This window comes from Carcharodon carcharias, chromosome 14, assembly GCF_017639515.1.
Source record: "Carcharodon carcharias isolate sCarCar2 chromosome 14, sCarCar2.pri, whole genome shotgun sequence".
NCBI lineage: Eukaryota > Metazoa > Chordata > Chondrichthyes > Lamniformes > Lamnidae > Carcharodon > Carcharodon carcharias.
Window position 1 is genome coordinate 45,677,193 of NC_054480.1, and position 21,667 is coordinate 45,698,859.

Below are 21,667 nucleotides of genomic sequence, written 5' to 3' on the forward strand. Positions count from 1 at the left end.
TGTTTGAATAGTTTTGGCTTTACTTCCTCTATCCCAGCTTCCTGAGTTATCAACTAGTTCAATTTAATTTTACCTCTCTTTCAAGCTTTCTTGAATTTGTTAAACTTTCTTAAAATTAGCTTTACTCCACAGCTGAAAAATGATAAATAACCTGTGTTTACAATTTTACATGAAATGAGTACAGTTTGGTGAGACACTCTTACCACTGGCATCTATAACACATTCAACATAAAGTTATATTTGCAGCATTCTCAAAATTAGCTATGGCTATTCTGGACACTTTAGATAGGATGCCCCACATTTAGAGAATAGCAGTTATTTAGACATTTTTAAAAATTAGTTTTTTAAATTTAACTTTATATTTCATATGAGAATGTGCATGAGAAAGCTGTTAAGTTCAATTATTTTTGAAATTTACTAGATAAATAATTTTACTTATTATTTGTTCTTGAGATATGGGCTTCGTGGACAAGCCACACTAATTGCCCAACTTTAAGTTGTCCTGAAAAGGTGATGGCAGTTGCTGAATTGGTGCAGTCCTTGTGGTGATGGTGTTTCCACAATAATGTAAGGTAACAAACTTAATGATTTTGGCCCAACAACATTGACATATGTTGCCATACCTTCAATCAGGACGATGTGTAAATTGGAGGGCATGGCGCTCCAATGATTTTGCTTTTGTCCTTCTTGGTGCTAAATGTATTAGGGTTGAGAGACACTGTCAAAGTAAGCGTGGTAAGTTGATCCAGTGCATCTTGTAGATCGTACACACAGCAGCCACAGTGCACTGGTCTTGGAGGGGGTGCATAGTGAGTTCAGTAGCAGGGACACTGACCTCAGAAAAATGTATTGTAGCTACCGTAAATACAAAGAAGTTTGATGAAATATGTTGGTAGGGTCTTCTTCATTCTGATAGTTTGGATATTCGACCTTTATGTTGTAGACTTCCGAAATCTTGATAACATTAATATACTCTTCCTGAATTCCAAACACTCCTTAAACAATCCTCTATTCATCTTCAGAGAAGGTATATTAAACATATAGAAGCACAAGATTAAAGTCATATAACTACTAACCTCAATGAACCAACTGATACTACAGGCTCAGGTGGTAGAAAAAAATCATTAAGTGAGGAAGAGGTCGACATGAAAATTTAAACAACAGTTTGTAAGTTTGTTACTTCTCCAACTTGCATGAATTGTTTCAATAAAACAATAATGTGCAACTCAGTTTGAAACTTTAGTGTACTAACTCAATCCAACATCAGAGACTACAACCAATGACTTGAGAACAAGAAAACAATATATTCAGAACAAAGTTACATGTGCACATCCAATTGAGGATCACGGGAGATGAAATTTCTCATGTCAACAACTTTAGCAAGAAAGTTCACCCATTTACAATATGAGGTTTCCTATTTCATACTCACATAGATTCTTTCCACTAAAACTTATAAAACGTATAGCAGAAATTTCACTCCTCCAGTGTTCTACAATGCTTAAGGCAAGTAACCAATTTGTAAGCAGAGACCAACAAATCAAAGAGAATGGTAAAATATTACGCTGCAAACACATAAAGATCACTTATCAATAGCTCAGTTGATAATCTCATCATTTTTATTAGTACACTAATATCGATCTTAAAGGAACCTGTACAGCCCCACTGCTGCTACAATTTGAGTTCACTCCCTAATAAATTTCCTAACGATAAATGAAAAATATTTCAATCTCATTGTTCATTGCTGATTTTTAAAAAAATTATTATTTTCCTAAAGGCATTGTAGCACATGGATTAGCCTTTATCATACAATCTGAATTTTCTTACAACTTATAATGATTGTAGGGTAGAAATAAAGATAATTTTTTGAGCAAGTGCAGTCAATAAATTAAAGATTCAGTTTTGATATTTTTCAGGCATAATGATACAATGCTGCAATAAACTGCAGTGTGACATGCTAGTCGCAGAATCCTTTCAGGAATGTAATAGTTTGCTGCTTTTGTTAGATAATAAAACCAGTTTAAAAATATAGCACTTATGCTTCACTAACAGTATTGTCAAGGTCAAATGTAGGTGTTGCTCTGAACACAGCACAATTATTTTACTTCAGTAAACTTTTATTTCAGCGGACCTTTAAACAAAAGCAATGAACTGGAAATTTCAAAATTACAGTTTTATCATAGACAGTGATATACTGCAACAAATTATGTTAACCCTTTTGACTTCCTACCCTTCATAAGACTGAGCTTAAGCAGTTTTCTTTTAATTGAACACTTGTTGAATTTTTGTGAACTGTGACAATTTTTTTTTGTGAGAAGCCCCTGGGGTCTTGTCAATAGCTGGATATACAACAGAAGCTTCCCTGAGAATGAAACAGTCACTGTATCTAGAATGTGTGATTAAGATATTTCAGAACGACTGAGACACATTCAGTTGGTCTCTCACCTGATCCTCCTCACCGCCACCCTCTTCATCATATTTCAGAATATTGTCCCTTACATCATCCTCTGGATCAATTAGAAGTTGCTTTGTCTGTCGTTCCTTATCTCTGCGTTTCATCCACACCACAAACAGCAGGACTAGGACTGAAGAAAGTTAGAAATGTTTAATTACACCATTAGTATGATACCGATGCTAATTTAATCATTTCTTTTTAATTGCAATACTTACTTAGCAAAATTATGATACATATAAGGATTGCAATAATGGCTCCTGTGCCCAATCCAGCTGCTGCAATAGCACCAATAGCTGTACAATCTCCATGCTCATCACAGGGACAGACTTTCACTTTAATAACAGAGGTGCTAGATAATGGAGGGTTGCCAGAATCTGTGATTATGATTGGAACATCGTATACACCAGCGACTAGGAAACCGATCCTCAAGCTAAGTTGGGCAGAGTCCCCTGAAGAATTCAGAAAGAGAAAAATCAACAGAAATTCTGCACATCACAAACAATTCAATGAGCTCTTACACAACTAAAAAAGCAGAGATAATCTCAGCAGTGATCATAAATCACAGGCATGACAGCTTTACAATTCACACATACTACAAACAAGGGAAAGGTCATTCTTCATACACATGAAAAGGTGACTGGAACTCATGATTGCCCACAAGATACTTAATGCACTCTTGCAAAGTAACCAATTGCCAGAGTCTCAGTGCATCATTAATTAGCTCAGGAGTGCTGTGAACTGTCGGTTATTAATATTATTTCATCCTCACGTGGATTATCATTCCACAAGGCAAAAAAATTGTTCACTTGCGTAGAATACATGATTGTTTACTTAATCCCATATCAAACCTGCTTAGGCAATAATAATTTTATGATGCACTATACTGCAACTCAAATTGTTTATTTCTATTCTATTATGGAAACATTATTGTGTTAAAATAGGATTGCATAAAAATGTATGTTTCATGACTAAACTTGATTTAAACTGACAACTAATCGATACAGAATGATTTGAAAAAATGGTGTGGCTTATTGCTTACCGACCTGGTGATCACATTGTTTTTTTTCAAATGTTTTACAGCCACATTTATTTTGATTATTTTTAAAGCTGAGTTGCTTTTTCAGGGAGCCATTATAACACAGCAAGCTGAATGGACCCATTATTTGGTATAACCATTTATGATTTTATAATTCTATGATTATCAGCAGATCGTTAATTTCCTTCACACCCTAAGTAACAGCAATCACACCAGAAAAAGAATTAATGACATATTTGAAATGTACTTAAGTTGAAATGATAATAAAAAGTTCAAGGATGCTAAAATGGTGTTTAAAATAGCATGGACAACGTATTCCATTATTCCCTCTATATATCCTTGCAGATTTTATGGCAACTTTCATGAAGTATATTTACATATACTACTCTGAAAAGAACAGGTGCTTGATTCATTTATGGAAGCTCTACTTGACAAAGCTTAATATTTGAATGAGTTTGAGAGTGTCTAAGTGGAGAAGTACTCAAAGATAGCATTCACGGTGTAAGCTAATAAAATTTACATATGCAAATGACATTAATTATAAAACTGATTTTCTCTGTATCATAAAAACATGTCCCATGGCTTTATATGGAGACCAAATATTTTCTTTGTTTAAAAATATCACAATGCTAATGACACATTTAACAAACCTGTTTAACACACAAATAAGCAGCTTTAAGAAAATAAATTAATGTTGATTAATAATTCAATTTTTAACTTGCAATATGTTTAGCCTATTATGTCCTAAAGTTAGCTCTAAATGCGCCAAATACATTTTGTACCCCTAGGGTAGCATTGGGGGTATACGGGGACAAAAAAATCTTATTTGCTTGAGTAAGTTAGGCGTAGCAAGTAGGATTTGTTAATGTTATCTTGGTCATGATACTAATACCATTGTCACTTTTCCCCAATTTACTCAGCTACACAGGCAAAGCAAAAGAAATGTAAGTAAGTAAAATTGTAAAAATAGATCAGCTAATTTTCTAACCAGAAGACCTGTTGTGTAGGACACAACAAGGACACATCTGTAGTAATCTAGTAATGAACTGCAAGCTGTGGTAGTCACTGTGCTCTCTTGCTCATGCTGGAACAGAGAGCCTGTTATCAGTATCCTAGTGACTAATAATTTACAGGAATAATTAGATTTATTTTCACGGTTATGCAAGCTTTTTTGGATGTCATATCGAAGAATTTATTAACACATTTCTAACACCTGAAATATCACATTAGAGTATTTGACCACTGGAAACTAGCATGGGTCGTTTGTAATCAAATTGTTCAGCCTATGGCCTATTAATGTAATTGTACCCGTGATAAACACTCTCATACCATTTGGGAATATTTGTTTCAAACATTATTATAAATGTATAAAAACATCATTGATTTCCTTATATTATTCCTGGACAACTTAAAAAAATGTAATACAAGCAGATACTCTTGTTTATTCAAATCAATAAGTATAAATAACACAGGGCTCTACTCTGTTTGTCCTCTAAAATAAAATGTAAGCAATTTGATTCAGCAGTAAAATTACCCAAAGAAAATAAAAATAAAAATAAATGTGTTTTGGAATCAGCTGGAGGTGATAAAAGGAGACCTTCTTGCCACTGAACAAACAGCCTTTCATTTGCCTAGAGAAAATCCTACAGAAGCATTGCAAACAGCTGCTCATATTCAGATTATAGCATCTCCCTGAACCAAATAAAATGATAACTGTGGGCAAAATTTCCACTTTCAACCAAGGCTTTTCTGATAGGCTGACGCCTCAGATTTTGACTTTGGATTCTGTCAAATCGTCTCCTTCCTGCCCTCTGTTTACCACCAAGACTTGTCTCACCTAATCTGTGACATACCCATGTAACCTAAATTCCTTCAGCTTCCAGTCACATGCACATTTTTGCAACCACTTCCAGCCTGAGCCTACAATGCACCTTTATCCTCCTCTTCATGTCACTCATTCAGTTTTCATTTCTCCCCTCCCAGTATTTGGTTGGTCCCATCTTCCTACTCAACTTATCGCAACTTTTCCACTGTTTTACTCTGCTACCATCAGCACACACTCGACTGTCCGTTAAATAAGCTCATAGTTACCCTTTGCATTCTTTTTTTATTCTCCAAAGGTCCATCAAGGCAAACACTTCTGCCACTGTACAAGCCATCATATGCCCCTGTAAATCAACATGATGCTAGGGGGCTAATAAGCAAAATCATATCTTGATCTATCAACCTACTCCTCTGTTGAGCACTATACTGTTCTACTCCTCCCACCCCTGCTTGAGAATTCTCATGCTCTCCTCTGCCCCCTAGGCACAAGCCAAGGCTCTCACTGAAGTATCCTCCCTCCTTTCCCCTCTTAGTTGCGGCACTGAAGAACTCAACCTCGATTATTTCAATTTCCATCTCAATTCAGTTCACCTGCTATCCTCCTGAGTATATCTGCCACACAGCTGGTTTGGTCATCCATCACTAGGTCTGCTCGACTACATTCAAACACTAGCGGGCCTGACTGTCAAAAATGTTCATCACTTTAGTATCATCCTGGCGAGCAACAAAAACATCAGTTGTGTTTCTCCTCTACTAGTGTCTCCTTAAACCTCTCTCCTCTGCCTTCTCCATTTCACTTGTCATGCTGAGTGTGAGCAGCTCAAGGACTTCTTTCTCACAATGGTTGAGACCATCCATTCAGCTGTCATTGTTGAACCCTTTTTTTCCCCTCAATCATCAATCATAATTCCACACAGGCTCACTCTGAACTTGCCTCAGTCTCTAGTTTGTCACCCATCTCCTCTAATGCCTTCTCATTTTATCCAGGAGATCCACCTCATGCTCCCTTGACCCTATTCCCACTTATCTGATGACACCCAGCTTCCTTTTTTGGCTTATCTGCTGGCTAACTTTTTATATGATGTTGGCTGACCAGGTACTGTTATGCATGCCTAATGTCATAGTCCACACATTTTAGAGGCATAGCTTTTTAGTTTTAGAAGCTGAATTTTAAATGTAAGTTATGCTAAAACCCTGGTAAACACCAAGAGGTTGGCAAACCACGCAAACTTAAGAGAATTACAAATCAAAAGGTAACTTGTATAAAAGGGCGAGAGTCATAAATGGCAGGTGGGCTTACTAGCTAAAGAACTAGAGGCATGGGCCAGGATTTTACAGCCCCTCCCGCCCTGCGGGATATTATGGTCCCGCCGAACTGAGTGGAGATTTAAATGGCTCACCGCATCCGCCGGGGGGAGAGACATGCTGCGGTGCAGCCATAAAATCCTGGCCATGATGCAGTTATTCTAGTAAAGGATATGTTATTCAGGTGGTTTCCCAGAATTAAGGAAAGTTTTGGAATAAAAAGGTTATTAAATTGCATTAGTACCTGGGAATACGCTGTGTGTATCACATTGCCTTGGAGATGGGAAGAACTTAGTGATATATTTTGATTTGAGTTTATCTCTGTGAATTCAGTTAGGACCTGGCCAGCAGGCAAGACTGGGTGATGTTTGGAAAGCAGCTAAGGGGCTGTGTCAGCTTTGGGTCTTATGCAGCTTGTACCTCCTTGGAAGTTGAAGTGTAAAGCCAGATCTATACCTGAAGTAGAATAAATGCTAGATCTATCATCCATATTGCAGCCTGCAATTGGGAGCTGGGATTCAGTATAAGACAAAGTTGCTAAGGGGAAGACAATAGAAGATTTGTTTAGCTGGAAGGTAAAGGAAGAAATTTACAGTAATCGTCTCAGCAAAAGGCAGTTAACCTCATTGCAGTTCAAGTTCTGGAAATAAGCAACTTGTTTTCAGTTTGAACCCGCAGCAGTGGGCTTTTGGAAACCACCACGGGTGTTTGCTGAAGTTTTAAGCCACTGTGCAATAATCATAGGGCAGCCTGCGCTTAAGCTGTGGAATCCAGAGTTGTGAGGTTTTAGAGGAAATTTGGAAGGTCACTTGAACAAAAGCTAATGGAAAGACCCTGATGAAATCTTGAACCTCAGAGAATAACTGGAACACTGAAGAGAAATCAAAGTGAATTCCAAAGCACCAGTGGTATACCAGCGAATTCTAGTGATATAACTTTGGTTTGGTCCCGGACTAAAAACGAATAAACCTTCAAGGTTTAGTAAGATAAGGGAACTCTTGGGAAGAAGTAAAATGTAGAACTGAGTTGATAGCATAAGTCTTTATAAGCTATAGTTTTAAGTTGCTTTACCAAATTTCTTTTTGTATGCATAAAGTTTGTTTTTGTTTAAAAACATGAAATTTTGTGGCATACTTCTGTTAGTTTTGACTGATTGTTCAGGTTTCCGCTTCAAATGTTAAAGGTTCATAACAGTACTGCCCCCACCTTCCTTTTACAATCACCTGTCAACACCAAAAGCTACCCTTAAAACTCTATCCTTGCAAACCATCTTCAACCAGTTTACTCATTCCAAAAGTCCAGAAATATTTTTGTGACATGCCACACTGTCAAGTCCCCTCGGGATCTTATATGTTTCAATAAGATTGCCTCTCATTATTCTAAACTGCAAAGGACACAGACCCAACCTGTCCAACCTTTCCTCATAGGATAAGCCCCTCATCCCAGGAATCAGTTGAATGAACCTTCTCTGAACTGCTTCTAATGCAATTCTGTCCTTTCTTAAATAAAGAGACCAAAACTGCACACAGTATTGTAGATGTGGTCTCACCAATACCCTATACGACTATAGCAAAACATCCCTACTTTTTCATTCCATTCCCCTTGTAATAAAGGCCAGCATCCTATTTGCTTCCTAATCGCTTCCTTTCCTGCATACTAACTTTTTGTGATTCATGTACCAGGATACCCAGATCCCTCTGTACTGCTGAGTTCTGCAATCTCTGCCTATTTAAATAATATGCTGCTTCTTTATTCTTCCTGCCAAAGTGGACAAGTTCACATTTTCCCACATCATACTCCATTTGCCAATGTTTTGTCCACTCACTTAACCTATCTATATCCCTTTGCAGACTCCTTATGTCCTCTTCACAACTTATTTCCTACTTAACTTTGTGTCATCAGCAAATTTAACAACCACACATTCAATCCCATCATCCAATTCATTGATATAGATTGTAAATAGCTGAGGCCTCAGCACTGATTCTTGTGGCACTCCACTCGTTACATCTTGCCAACCCGAAAATGACCCATTTATGCCTGCTCTTTGTTTCTTATTAGCTAACTAATCCTCTATCCTGCACCATGAGCTCTTATTTTGTGTAGTAACCTTTGACGTGGCATCTTGTCAACTGCCTTCTGGAAATATAAGTACAGCACAGCCACAGGTTCCCCTTTATCCATGTTGCTTGTTACTCCTTCAGAGAACTCCAATAAATTAGTCAAAAATGATTTCCCTTTCACAAACCATGTTGACTCTGCATGATTGCATTGAGGTTTTCTGGATGCCCTGCTATAATCTCCCTAATAATAGATTCCAGCATTTTCCCTGTAATAGATGTTAAGCTAACTGGCCTGTAGTTTCCTGCTTTCTGTCTCCCCCCTATCTTGAATAGAAGAGTTATATTCGCTATTTTTCAATCTGATGGGACCTTTCCAGAATCTAGGGAATTGTGGAAAATTAAAACTAATGCATCTACTGTATCAGCAGCCACTTCTTTTAAGACCATTGGATGAAGTCCATCATGACCTGGGGACTTGTCATACTCTTTCCCTGGTAATTATAATTGTTTTAAATTCTTCCCTTTCACCTCATGATACACACTTACTTCTGGGATGTTATTGTATCCTCGAAAATGAAGACAGATGCAAAATATCTGTTCAATTCATTCTACCCCTGCCACAGCACGGAAACTGTCCCAATCATGTCACAAATAGAATAATTGAAACTATGATCAAGGCGCACTATGCCTTTTGTCCTTCTCCATCTCACAATAGCTTTTGACATGGGAAATGAATGCATCCTCCTCTAATGCCTGTTTTCTGTTCTCCAGCTTAGTTGAACTGCCTTTGTTTGGTTTTAACCTTACCTAATAAATCATAGCCAGAGTATCTCCAGCAGTAGCTCACTTTTTGACCCTGCTCTAGCTGTTTAAAAACTTAGGCCTGGACTCTTTAAATGATGGTGTTGCGAAAATGGCAGAAGGACCAGAAAATCAGAAGTCCCAAACACAGCACCTACCACTTCCGCAGAGGTAGGAACGGGGCTGGGTCACATTTTGCACATGTGCATTTCATGGAAGAAGCTGCCCATATAAATCAGAAGCTGCCTCCACTCATATCTAATTTTGATGACCCAGGTGTGTGAAACACCATGTGCACAGGTTAGGCCTGGTAGGAGCAGGTTTGAAATTTGTGGAGTGCCTTGGAGAGATGGGGTACCCTTTTGGAGATGTAGATACACCTTTGGATCTGGTCCTGAGGCAACGTTGGAGGAGGTCAGGCTCCCATTGGGAGAGGTAAGGTGTTCCTAAATGTAGGCACGAATGTGTGTAAAAAGTGCATAAACTCATTAACTATCAAGCTCATTGGAGCTGTTAAAAGTGTCAAAATGAACTGTCAAAGGCAACCATCAAGTTGTCAAGGCATTGGCTCCTGCCCTTTAAATCTTTGAAAAAAAATGTTTGGAGTGTTTCAAAAAAGATGTTGCTTGTTACCTCACTCTTTGTGTTGATAAAAGCCTGAGGGCCACCATGACTGGATTAGTGCTGCATAACTGACTTCACAACCTTCCATTATCATAGTAGGGTGCCTGTTTGATTCACAGCTCCAAGTGGTTATATACTCTTTGAAGTGGGGCTATGAATTCCAATGCTTGTTTTTATAAGAGGTAATACACGTGAATAAAATTTTTGTTCTTATATGGATTATGCAGATGAAGAAATATAAATGAAGTATATGGGTTTTTGCGAATGAAAGTGTCTTTTAAAAAATAGAGGGCGGAATTGTCCCAGATTTGCACTAAGTATGGTAGCTGGTGTGGAAAACAACGATTTACCCCTGGTCGCAATGGCGGCTTCTCACGCCGATTCGTCCCAAACCAGTAGCATTAATTATGCATTCCCAGGAAGCACGCCATTTCCATGGTGGGTGGGCTGTCATTCGGCTGCCACGCCATCACCTCGCCTCTTCATCATACTGGGCACCATATTTAAAGTGAAGCCGTGCGCGTACTTCTCAGTGCTTCCAGCCCAGGATTGCTGCACATTAGACAAGATGGCCCCAAAAGGCAAAAAGACTGTAATCCCCTGGTTTAGTAACATGTCCCTCGAGCACCTTTTGAACGTCTTGGAGGCCCACCATGATGTCCTCTACCCTCACTCTGTCCACAGGATGGGCAGCTATGTCACCTGTCCAGCATGGGAGGCAGTGGCAGCGGTAGTCGGTGCCAATGCCCTGCAAAAGAGGACAACCTTACTTCTTCCTCCAACCATACTCCTTCCCCTCTCTGCACTCCTTCCTCCCCCTGGACTCCCTCCCCTCTCCGCACTCTTTCCTCCACCTGGACTCCCTCCCCCCTCTGCACTCCTTCCCGTACATCTTCCGCTCCACCCTACATCTACCTCCCCAGTTGCCTTCTTCTCCCCGTTACCCGCTCCTCCCCCCATCCTCAACCCTGGTCAACCTTGTTTCCCCCTGCAACCTCAGCCGCCTGACATCTTCATTTCCCCTCTCTCAACCTCAACTCCCCACCAACCCCTCCAGTTGAACATAGAGCTTCCTCTCCTACTCCCCGATTCATCTTCCTCTCCCACACATGTCTGGACCATCCCCTCAACCCCCTCCACCATCATCCATTGTGAGCAGATCCTCAATGCTGGCTTTCCAACTTCCCATGAGCTTCTTCACAGCGGAGCCATGTCCATGAGAATCCACCCAGCATGCCATGGAAACTCCCCCAGGGTCCCATTGCTGTCAGGCTCCAGCATCTTCTGCTCCTCAGATGACCGCAAAATGAGCAAGGCCCTGGTGGTAAGTTCTGACATCTGTATGTCACACTTATCACGTCGTGTTCTGCACTGGCGTACAATCACGCTGATGTGGGCAGACGATCCAGCGGGGGAGATGATTCTGGCAGGCTGGCTTTGTAATGATAATGATGTCTGACGGCGGGAAATGTAGCCTGCCACCGATGGGCTGAGGGGACGATTGCAAACTGGTTTCGCAACGTTGTGAAATTGATTTCTGGCCTTCTCGCCACATTGTCTGCTCATGCTGCTGAGCACGCCTGATGCCAGCAAGCACAGAAAATTCCACCCCAAGTCTGCAATAGACACTTAGAAATTTACATTATTTCATTCCCGCCCATGATGGATACTTGGTGAGTAGGCACGGAAGTTGTAAGGGCAAAGAGTTGTGGATGGGGGAACATGGGTTGGCACAGGAACCATATAAAGGGCCATGGGTTGTGTAGAGGGGCATAGGCTGGCATGGGCAGCGTGTTGAGGGGTAAGAGGTGTGAGGGGTGAAGGCTGTTTTCTGTTTAATTGGGTTTTTTTGAAACTTCAACACAGTGCCAGAGCTCCATGCCTGGCTTGCTTCTAATCCCAACTCCTGGGGCACTTTCTCCCGGGACAGTTTGCGGAGCTGGAAAATATCCCGGTCCTGGAGCAAAGATTTAGGCCTCAGTTTCTTATTTGGTCATGCTAAGCTTTTGACCCCACATCCACTTCATCACAAAAGGTCATCTGCTTACACCTTCATCACCTTTCCCACCTCCACTGCTGCTGAAACCCTCAACCATTCCTTTGTTTCCTCCAGACTCAAGTATTCTACTGGTTTCCTATCGGCCTCCCATTAACCATTTTCTATAAAATAAACATCAGCTGCACCAAATCTCTGCTGCCAATCTTCAATTCCACATCAAGTCCTCTTCATTTATAACCTGAATAGGCTCCTAGTCCCTCAATGTCTAATATTTTAAATTCTCATTGTGCTACTTTTAATTTTTATTGTAACTTCACCTCTGCAAGACTTCAAAATGGGAACTGTATTATTCCTGGTTTAATTATCCTACACTTCTAAACCCACTTCACCTCAATATTATATGGGAAGAATTTTCTCCCCTTCATGTGGGCTGGGCGGGAGCCACCTGTGCGGGCAGGGGGAGGAGGGAGGGTCAGGGCCTGCGCCCTTTTGCGCGAAAGAGCACAGAAATCTCCCTGAGGCACAGAACAGCCTCAGGGAGATTATTTTCATTATGAAAACTTGGAAGAAAGAACAGAGAAAATTATTCAGACATGTCCCCTCATGTGACAGTGTCACATGAGCTGGGACATGTCAATGAATTTTAATAAAAAACTTTACTTGATTTATAAACCCTCCATGAAACCTCATCCCGCCCATGGATGAGGCTTCATGATAAATGCAAAGGCTGCCAGGGCTCTTTGCCAGCCCGCCAACCTTAGGGTTTAATGGGCAGCCCAGACAATTAGTTTAATTAGCTGTTAAATGGCCTTAATGGGCCTTTGACAGTTCAGCGGGCACGCAGCCAACTCAGGTGCACACCAGCCGAACTGAGGATCGGAATGAGGCACGGTGAGGTCGGGACGCATGGCTGATGTTGCTGCGCGTCATTTTACATGTTGGCGTGTGGGGGTGAACCCCGCACACCGACCTGAAGATTCAGGCCTATGTGTCTTTCAACCCTGTGTGCAACATCACATTGAATCAACTCATATAAATAAACTGATGTATATGTTCAGGAGTGAAAATCACTATGCTAACCATATACACTTCGTGTAGAACAAGCTCCATTTTCCTATTTTTTTTCATATTCATAAATAATATTAATCAATATCAAAGAAATAAAAGTTCATACAGTGAGACCATCAAAGGTTCAGCACACCCGATTTTGAAACCCATGTGATAGGTCGGGTCAAACTTTAAAGGCAAAATTTTCCACTCACCGTGTGGACAAGCGCCTGACATTCTCGAGTGTGAAAAAGCACTCGATGACGTTTGGTGAGTATCCTGACGTCGTCATGCACTCGTGCGCTATTTTGGTTGGCGCCGTGTGCGAGAGCCGGCAGCATGCCTGCCGACAATTAAGGGGCCTATTAATGCCATTTATATATTAATTAACAGAGATTTCTCCCTGTCTATCCATATTACAGTTGGCAGGTGGGGAATCGGCCAGGTGGCCTTTGCATTTTTCAGGAAATCTCATCCAAGAGTGAGATGAGGTTTCTGTAATTAAATAAAAATCTATGCGCAGAATTTTTATAACGTCCACGCACAGGTGACTCATTCTGATGCGTGGACATTGTTTCCGGATTTTAAATTCTGTCTTTATTGATTTTAACATCGTCAGCTCCCTGAGGCAGCTCTCTGCCTTCAGGAGGCTTTCCTTTCATGCTTCCCCACGCCCGTGCTGACTTCAGCACTCACCCTCTTTCTGCCCCCACTCCAGCACCGCTGAGCCTTTCGGCGCATCTTTCATGCTGGCTGGCTGTTAATTGGCCTCTTTATTCTTTTCTTAAGTAACTGTGATTTTGAGTTTCATCTACTTTGAAAAAAAAGTTATTGGTCTCCACCAAGATTGTAACAAGCGTAACTCAGCAACTTACAGTTGAAGGCCAGACTTACATTGAGCAATTGTGACCAGAGTGTGGGGATGTGGGACTGTGCCTATGAACGCCAATTAAGAACAGCTGTAATGCAGCCATGCGCAGAGACCCAGAAAGCAACAAGTTAGGTGAAAAGGGACATGGGATTGAAAATATTACAAGGCTATATTACGAGAAACACCAAGTTACATTTTACTTTGAGCTTGAAATTGTGTTTAGCTCAATGGAGTTTTGGTTCTAATATGTCAGTCACCATCAGTACTTAATGACACTTATCATTTAACTTAGTGCTGTGCAGGCTCTCATCTTACCGTTTAAACGGGTGATTGTCCAGTTCCTCTTGACACCTGATGGCTTATTTGCGAGCTCAAACACAAAGGGGCCTGTATTTGGATCTCTGTCAGCATCCCCTGCTGTGATGTTGATTGCATTTGGATTAGGTTTTTCACAAATCTGGGCCTCTTTAGGAATCAGCTCAGGTGCATTATCATTAACATCAATGAGGTAAATCTGAAAGGTGCCAGTGCCACTTGCTGCAGGATTGCCTGTAAATGGACAACATACTTGTGAGTTCATGGTATCTAATAAGGCACTTACATCTCATTTTAGACAAGTCAGCAATATTACACATAGTGTTTAATACAAAATCCTTTTGTGTTATTTCAGAACACAAAAGCATTTTATCATCGGTGTAACCAGCACTTCCCCAGATTAAGGGGAGAGAGGAACAGAGTTAACATTATGAGTCCATGTGAATCTTCAGAGCTAAAGAAAAGTAGAAATGTGATGGGTTATATACTGTTTAAAAGGGGGTGCTGGAGCAGGTCGGGCAAAATAGAAGGTCAGAGATAGATGGGAGCTCAGGAGAAATTTGACAAAGATGTTATGAACATGTGGGTAGCGTGTGCCTCCCCACCCATCCCCTGGCCCAGTATTATTCAGCCCCATATGTCTACTTCAATCTCTATGTTGCAAAATCAGATAAAAATAGGTCAGTGTTTAACCATTTCCGAGTCTCTGACTGACGAGAAAGCCTTGATAGCGTTGGAAAACACCATTACCACACAGACTGCCGCAATCTAAGAAAGCCTGCCACCACCACTTTAGGTGTCAGCCGTGGCTCAATGGGTCACTCTAGCCTGTGAGTCAGAAGATTCTAGGTTCAAGTTCCACTCCAGGATTTGAACACAAAAATCAAGGCTGACACTCTGGTGCAGTAGTGATCAAGGGAAAGCTGTACTGTTGGAGGTGTCACGTTTTAGATGAGACATTAAACCGAGGCCTCATCTGTCCTCTCAGGTGGACATATTTGAAAGAAGGACAGGGGAGTTATCCCCGGTGCAAAAACAAAAACAGAATTACCTGGAAAAACTCAGCAGGTCTGGCAGCATCGGCGGAGAAGAAAAGAGTTGACGTTTCGAGTCCTCATGACCCTTCGACAGAACTTGAGTTCGAGTCCAAGAAAGAGTTGAAACATAAGCTGGTTTAAGGTGTGTGTGTGGGGGACGGAGAGAGAGAGAGAGAGAGAAGTGGAGTGGGGGTGTGGTTGTAGGGACAAACAAGCAGTGATAGAAGCAGATCATCAAAAGATGTCAACAACAATAGTACAAAAGAACACATAGGTGTTAAAGTTAAAGTTGGTGATATTATCTAAACAAATGTGCTAATTAAGAACGGATGGTAGGGCACTCAAGGTATAGTAATAGAGGGGGTGGGGAGAGCATAAAAGATTTAAAAAAAAAATTTTTTTTTTAAAAAATAATGGAAATAGTTGGGAAAAGGAAAATCTTTATAATTTATTGGAAAAAACAAAAGGAAGGGGGAAACAGAAAGGGGGTGGGGATGGGGGAGGGAGCTCACGACCTAAAGTTGTTGAATTCAATATTCAGTCCAGAAGGCTGTAAAGTGCCAAGTCGGAAGATGAGGTGTTGTTCCTCCAGTTTGCGTTGGGCTTCACTGGAACAATGCAGCAAGCCAAGGACAGACATGTGGGCAAGAGAGCAGGGTGGAGTGTTAAAATGGCAAGCGACAGGGAGGTTTGGGTCATTCTTGCGGACAGACCACAGGTGCTCTGCAAAGCGGTCGCCCAGTTTACGTTTGGTCTCTCCAATGTAGAGGAGACCACATTGGGAGCAACGAATGCAGTGGACTAAGTTGGGGGAAATGCAAGTGAAATGCTGCTTCACTTGAAAGGAGTGTTTGGGTCCTTGGATGGTGAGGAGAGAGGAAGTGAAGGGGCAGGTGTTGCATCTTTTGCGTGGGCATGGGGTGGTGCCATAGGAGGGGGTTGAGGAGTAGGGGGTGATGGAGGCGTGGACCAGGGTGTCCCGGAGGGAGCGATCCCTACGGAATGCCGATAGCGGGGGTGAAGGGAAGATGTGTTTGGTGGTGGCATCATGCTGGAGTTGGCGGAAATGGCGGAGGATGATCCTTTGAATGCGGAGGCTGGTGGGGTGATAAGTGAGGACAAGGGGGACCCTATCATGTTTCTGGGAGGGAAGAGAAGGCGTGAGGGCGGATGCGCGGGAGATGGGCCGGACACGGTTGAGGGCCCTGTCAACGACCGTGGGTGGAAAACCTCGGTTAAGGAAGAAGGAGGACATGTCAGAGGAACTGTTTTTGAAGGTAGCATCATCGGAACAGATGCGACGGAGGCGAAGGAACTGAGAGAAAGGGATGGAGTCCTTACAGGAAGCGGGGTGTGAGGAGCTGTAGTCGAGATAGCTGTGGGAGTCGGTGGGTTTGTAATGGATATTGGTGGACAGTCTATCACCAGAGATTGAGACAGAGAGGTCAACGAAGGGAAGGGAAGTGTCAGAGATGGACCATGTGAAAATGATGGAGGGGTGGAGATTGGAAGCAAAATTAATAAGTTTTTCCAAGTCCCGACGAGAGCATGAAGCGGCACCGAAGTAATCATCGATGTACCGGAGAAAGAGTTGTGGAAGGGGGCCGGAGTAGGACTCGAACAAGGAATGTTCCACATACCCCATAAAGAGACAGGCATAGCTGGGGCCCATGCGGGTACCCATAGCCACACCTTTTATTTGGAGGAAGTGAGAGGAGTTGAAGGAGAAATTGTTCAGCGTGAGAACAAGTTCAGCCAGACAGAGGAGAGTAGTGGTGGATAGGGATTGTTCGGGCCTCTGTTCGAGGAAGAAGCTAAGGGCCCTCAGACCATCCTGGTGGGGGATGGAGGTGTAGAGGGATTGGACGTCCATGGTGAAGAGGAAGCGGTAGGGGCCAGGGAACTGGAAATTGTTGATGTGACATAAGGTGTCAGAGGAATCACGGATGTAGGTGGGAAGACCGCTTTGCAGAACACCTGTGGTCTGTCCGCAAGAATGACCCAAACCTCCATGTCGCTTGCCATTTTAACACTCCACCCTGCTCTCTTGCCCACATGTCTGTCCTTGGCTTGCTGCATTGTTCCAGTGAAGCCCAACGCAAACTGGAGGAACAACACCTCATCTTCCGACTTGGCACTTTACAGCCTTCTGGACTGAATATTGAATTCAACAACTTTAGGTCGTGAGCTCCCTCCCCCATCCCCACCCCCTTTCTGTTTCCCCCTTCCTTTTGTTTTTTCCAATAAATTATAAAGATTTTCCTTTTCCCAACTATTTCCATTATTTTAAAAAAAAAAATTTTTTTTTTTTAAATCTTTTATGCTCTCCCCACCCCCACTATTACTATACCTTGAGTGCCCTACCATCCGTTCTTAATTAGCACATTTGTTTAGATAATATCACCAACTTTAACTTTAACACCTATGTGTTCTTTTGTACTATTGTTGACATCTTTTGATGATCTGCTTCTATCACTGCTTGTTTGTCCCTACAACCACACCCCCACTCCACTTCTCTCTCTCTCTCTCTCTCTCCGACCCCCACACACACACCTTAAACCAGCTTATATTTCAACTCTTTCTTGGACTCGAACTCAAGTTCTGTCGAAGGGTCATGAGGACTCGAAACGTCAACTCTTTTCTTCTCCGCTGATGCTGCCAGACCTGCTGAGTTTTTCCAGGTGATTCTGTTTTTGTTTTTGTTTTGGTTTTCCGGCATCCACAGTTTTTTTGTTTTTATCTCAGAGTTATCCCCGGTGTCCTGGCCAATATCAATAGATTTGTAGGTTTGAATTTCAGCAACATCAGTCAACCAGAATTTCAATCAACATCACTAAATCAGATCATTTGGTCATTATCACATTGCAATTTGTGGGAGCTTGCTGTGCACAAATTGGCTGCCACATTTTTTACATTATAACAGTGACTACATTTAATAAGTACCACAGTGGCTGCAAAGTACTTTGAGATATACGGTGGTTGTGAAAGACACTACTGTATATGAATTCAAGTCTTTTTTAAATTTCAGGGCAACAAGGAATTGACAAAAAATATGACCTTGCTAAAGTTGGCCATATCCCAAGAACAAAATTAGGAAAAAAAATGCTCCAATTAAATGGATTTGAATACACTTGAAAAATTTAAGGCTGTGACAATTTGTCATTTCAGAATGAATTCTGTTGTTCCATTCAACAGAAAACAGTTTAGCTATCAATATTCTTCTTCACACATGCAAACTATTTGTTTCTTGCTTTAAAAAAAGGGGGAGGTTCCATGATTTACCACTCCCAGTGGCAGTGTGCTCATGGCGAGCATGTCTACAGTAACCATGGGCTACCTATTCAGTGTTGAATCACTCCTTAAAGTATCCAGCGCTGGATGGAAATAGTTCTCTAAAAGGTTGGTTATTTGCATTTCAACATCAAAGGCATGGTGAGAGGTGTTGGTTTCTCATCATGTCTTTTTATCAGTGCATGGTCATTTCTTGTGGGTTTTTATTCCCGTACTGCATTTTGGTAAAGATATGCATATGAATGTTGAGACTTAATTATATCAAAGAAACCTGAGGATATTGGTTCCTCCAGATCAATTACATTTTTAATTACAAACTTAAAATCATCATGAATCAGTTTAAATGTCAAACCTTTACATCAGGTTAGCAAACCATAGAGCAGCTAATTAAATTGCTTGATTTTCTACAAATATTCTAAGTCAAAAGCTATGGATATTCAAAACAAAGCTTTTTAAACTAGAAAAGTTCTAAATAGATCTGTCAAGTATAATAATTTAAATGTTGCGGGTGAGACGGTGTTGAAGCCAAATGCCATGTATGATACTACTAGATGAATGAGCAACAGAAGATCAGGTCAGATCACATCACATCACATCACATCATGGGCCAAACCAAGCTCGAGAAACTATGGGCCAGACTCTGAAAACGGTACATATGTAGGCTTTATTAGAGATTTCAGTTGCTCAGAACCTCAGCATGTCTTATTTCAGACAACCCAAATGATGTACATCTGCTGTGACATAAGAGGAAAATGGTTAAAAGGACTCCCCAGACAGGGCAACTTTAGATCAATATTTAAACTGCGAAGAATCTTATTATGCCGGAAATAGCCTGTTCCACGTGCCCAGCAAAAAAAAGCATTGGTTCTGCCTGTAATAGTGCGGTGCAATATCAATAATGGACTAACATGCTCTGTGATTGTCACGTTGGTCCAATAGCCAAATCCAGTTAGAATATAGTACAAAGCGGTGTGAAACTGTTATATTGTTAGTGGTGAGTTTTACAGTGTATTTATAAAAATAAGTTTTAAAATCTTCAGAAACTTTTCAAAAGACCAATCGTAACAACTCCAGCGCAAGGTTAAACCTCATTATAATACTCTTAAGAAGGGCAAGGGCACAGTTTCTTTTGACTTCAAAACATGAACTTAGACCTAAATCCCAGGTTGATATGTAAGCATCCTCATTTTATCCAATATTGCTACAGAATCTTGTGATACAAAAAGAAAGTGATCCATAGTTCTCCCCAACTGTCATCACTACTTTTTCAAAAGTCTTTATCCTAGCTTTTTAGAAACGTGAATGGGGAAGAGCTGCTGCTTTGAAAATCAAGTGACATATATTGGACATTTTCCCCCTTTCCAGAACAAAGTTAAGCTCCATTGCTGAGAGACAATTGATAAATTATCTGTTTGAAGGTTCAATTTTTAACCATTGCTGGGATTCAAGCCTACAAGCCCAGTCCATGTGAACTAAGCACAGTAGAAGCTATGACAGGGAATCACTGGAATGGGACTTAAATTCAAATGAGGGATATAAGGACCAGCAAGAATGAAAATAAGCTTGTTTTATTTGTTCCACTCCCCAACACACCCTTCCCCCAATACCTGCACACGATATCTGATTAGGGGGTAGCTTTCTTCTTTTAGGGCAATCCTGGAATTGAATTTTGTTAACAAGCTATTTTCCAACATTACTCTGTTTTCGAGGCAGTTGAAAGAAATTTAGAGATTTGAATCAAAAGATGCAAAATGACAGGATATCACCTGGTTTAGATATTACTTTACAGTGTTCCACAGGAATGAACAGTGTGAATCCGAGTCCTACCATTGTCAGCTGCCAGGAACATTGCTTCATACACATTATTTTTAACATACATCGACTCTCTGTCCAGGACTGCTGTGGTTGTGATCTGACCCGTTGTGGCATTAATGTTCAGCCAGTTTGCAGGATCTGACAGTTCAGAATATCTAAAGAAAGCAGCAAATATTATTGGAAATTTTAACTTCTTAGTCGGGAAGCCAATGATAGAGTTGACTGAATATATATGAATGCAACAACTTTATAAGCAACAGTGCAACAAATGATAAACAGCATAGGGCTTTTGAACCTATTAGCATCAATTGTCTTATTCCAAGTCAGATGCTTCCGGCTGGAACAGTATGAAGAGATCCATAATACCATCCACTTCAGTTCATGTCAATTTCATCGACATTGAAAATACCCACCTTCAACAGGTAAGAACTCTACATAAATATTATAATTTGATGTCAGGAGCACCCTGCACCCTTTGCCTGATACTTGGACATTGTTTTGGATCACATTTCTAAAATGGGCATCCAGAGTCACTAGGCAATGCTGAGTATTTGTAAAGTGATTTCTTAACTGGTTTTTTATATTTTTGTTTGCTTTTTAATGCCACTTAGGTTCCCATGAGCCTGTGAGCCAAGGTTCTAATATCTTTTGCCCAGGGACCACCAGGACCAATGGGATTCCCAACAAAAATCCTCCTATCCAAGGTATTTCATAATAAAGGACACCAAAGAATGCCAACCCGGTCAGATGAGAGATATGTCTACCACCCACACCCCCGCCCTCCCACCAGGAACCACGTGCCTGGCTCTGCCCATACCTCACATTGGCAGATGATCAGTTATGTGGAGTTACTATTCCAAAAGGAAATGAGAAAGCACCAATGAGACATGTGAATGTCTGACTAACTGTAACATTGGAAGTTTTCTCAGAAGCATCCTAATCACAGCAGGGACAATTTTCACTTCTGGCAGAGGTGAAAAATTGGTGATGACATTGGATCCATCGCCCATGCCTAATTTTCTTTTATATTATATTCATTCACTACTTCCTGTTTTTCACTCCTACCAAATATGAAAATTACTTCTAGTATGGTATGCTTTAGTAGCAGTGTGTGTAAGAATACATGCCAGGGTAATCACTAAACGGTTGGATGAAAGGCTCCATTATTCCAGTCTAAGGTCTCACATCTG

At 41.1% G+C, this 21,667-nt stretch overlaps 1 protein-coding gene across 1 annotated transcript in view; it reads right to left on the reverse strand.

The window, feature by feature from the left end:
- The window catches only part of LOC121287484 (cadherin-4-like), a 729,269-nt gene that overhangs the window by 38,588 nt on the left and 669,014 nt on the right, over positions 1–21,667 (reverse strand). The window contains exons 11-14 of the mRNA XM_041205414.1: positions 20,490–20,632; positions 14,335–14,568; positions 2,668–2,901; positions 2,443–2,582 (exon numbers count right to left, since the gene is read on the reverse strand). Of these exons, the coding sequence (XP_041061348.1) occupies positions 2,443–2,582; positions 2,668–2,901; positions 14,335–14,568; positions 20,490–20,632 (751 nt within the window). The remainder of the gene's footprint in view (positions 1–2,442; positions 2,583–2,667; positions 2,902–14,334; positions 14,569–20,489; positions 20,633–21,667) is intronic.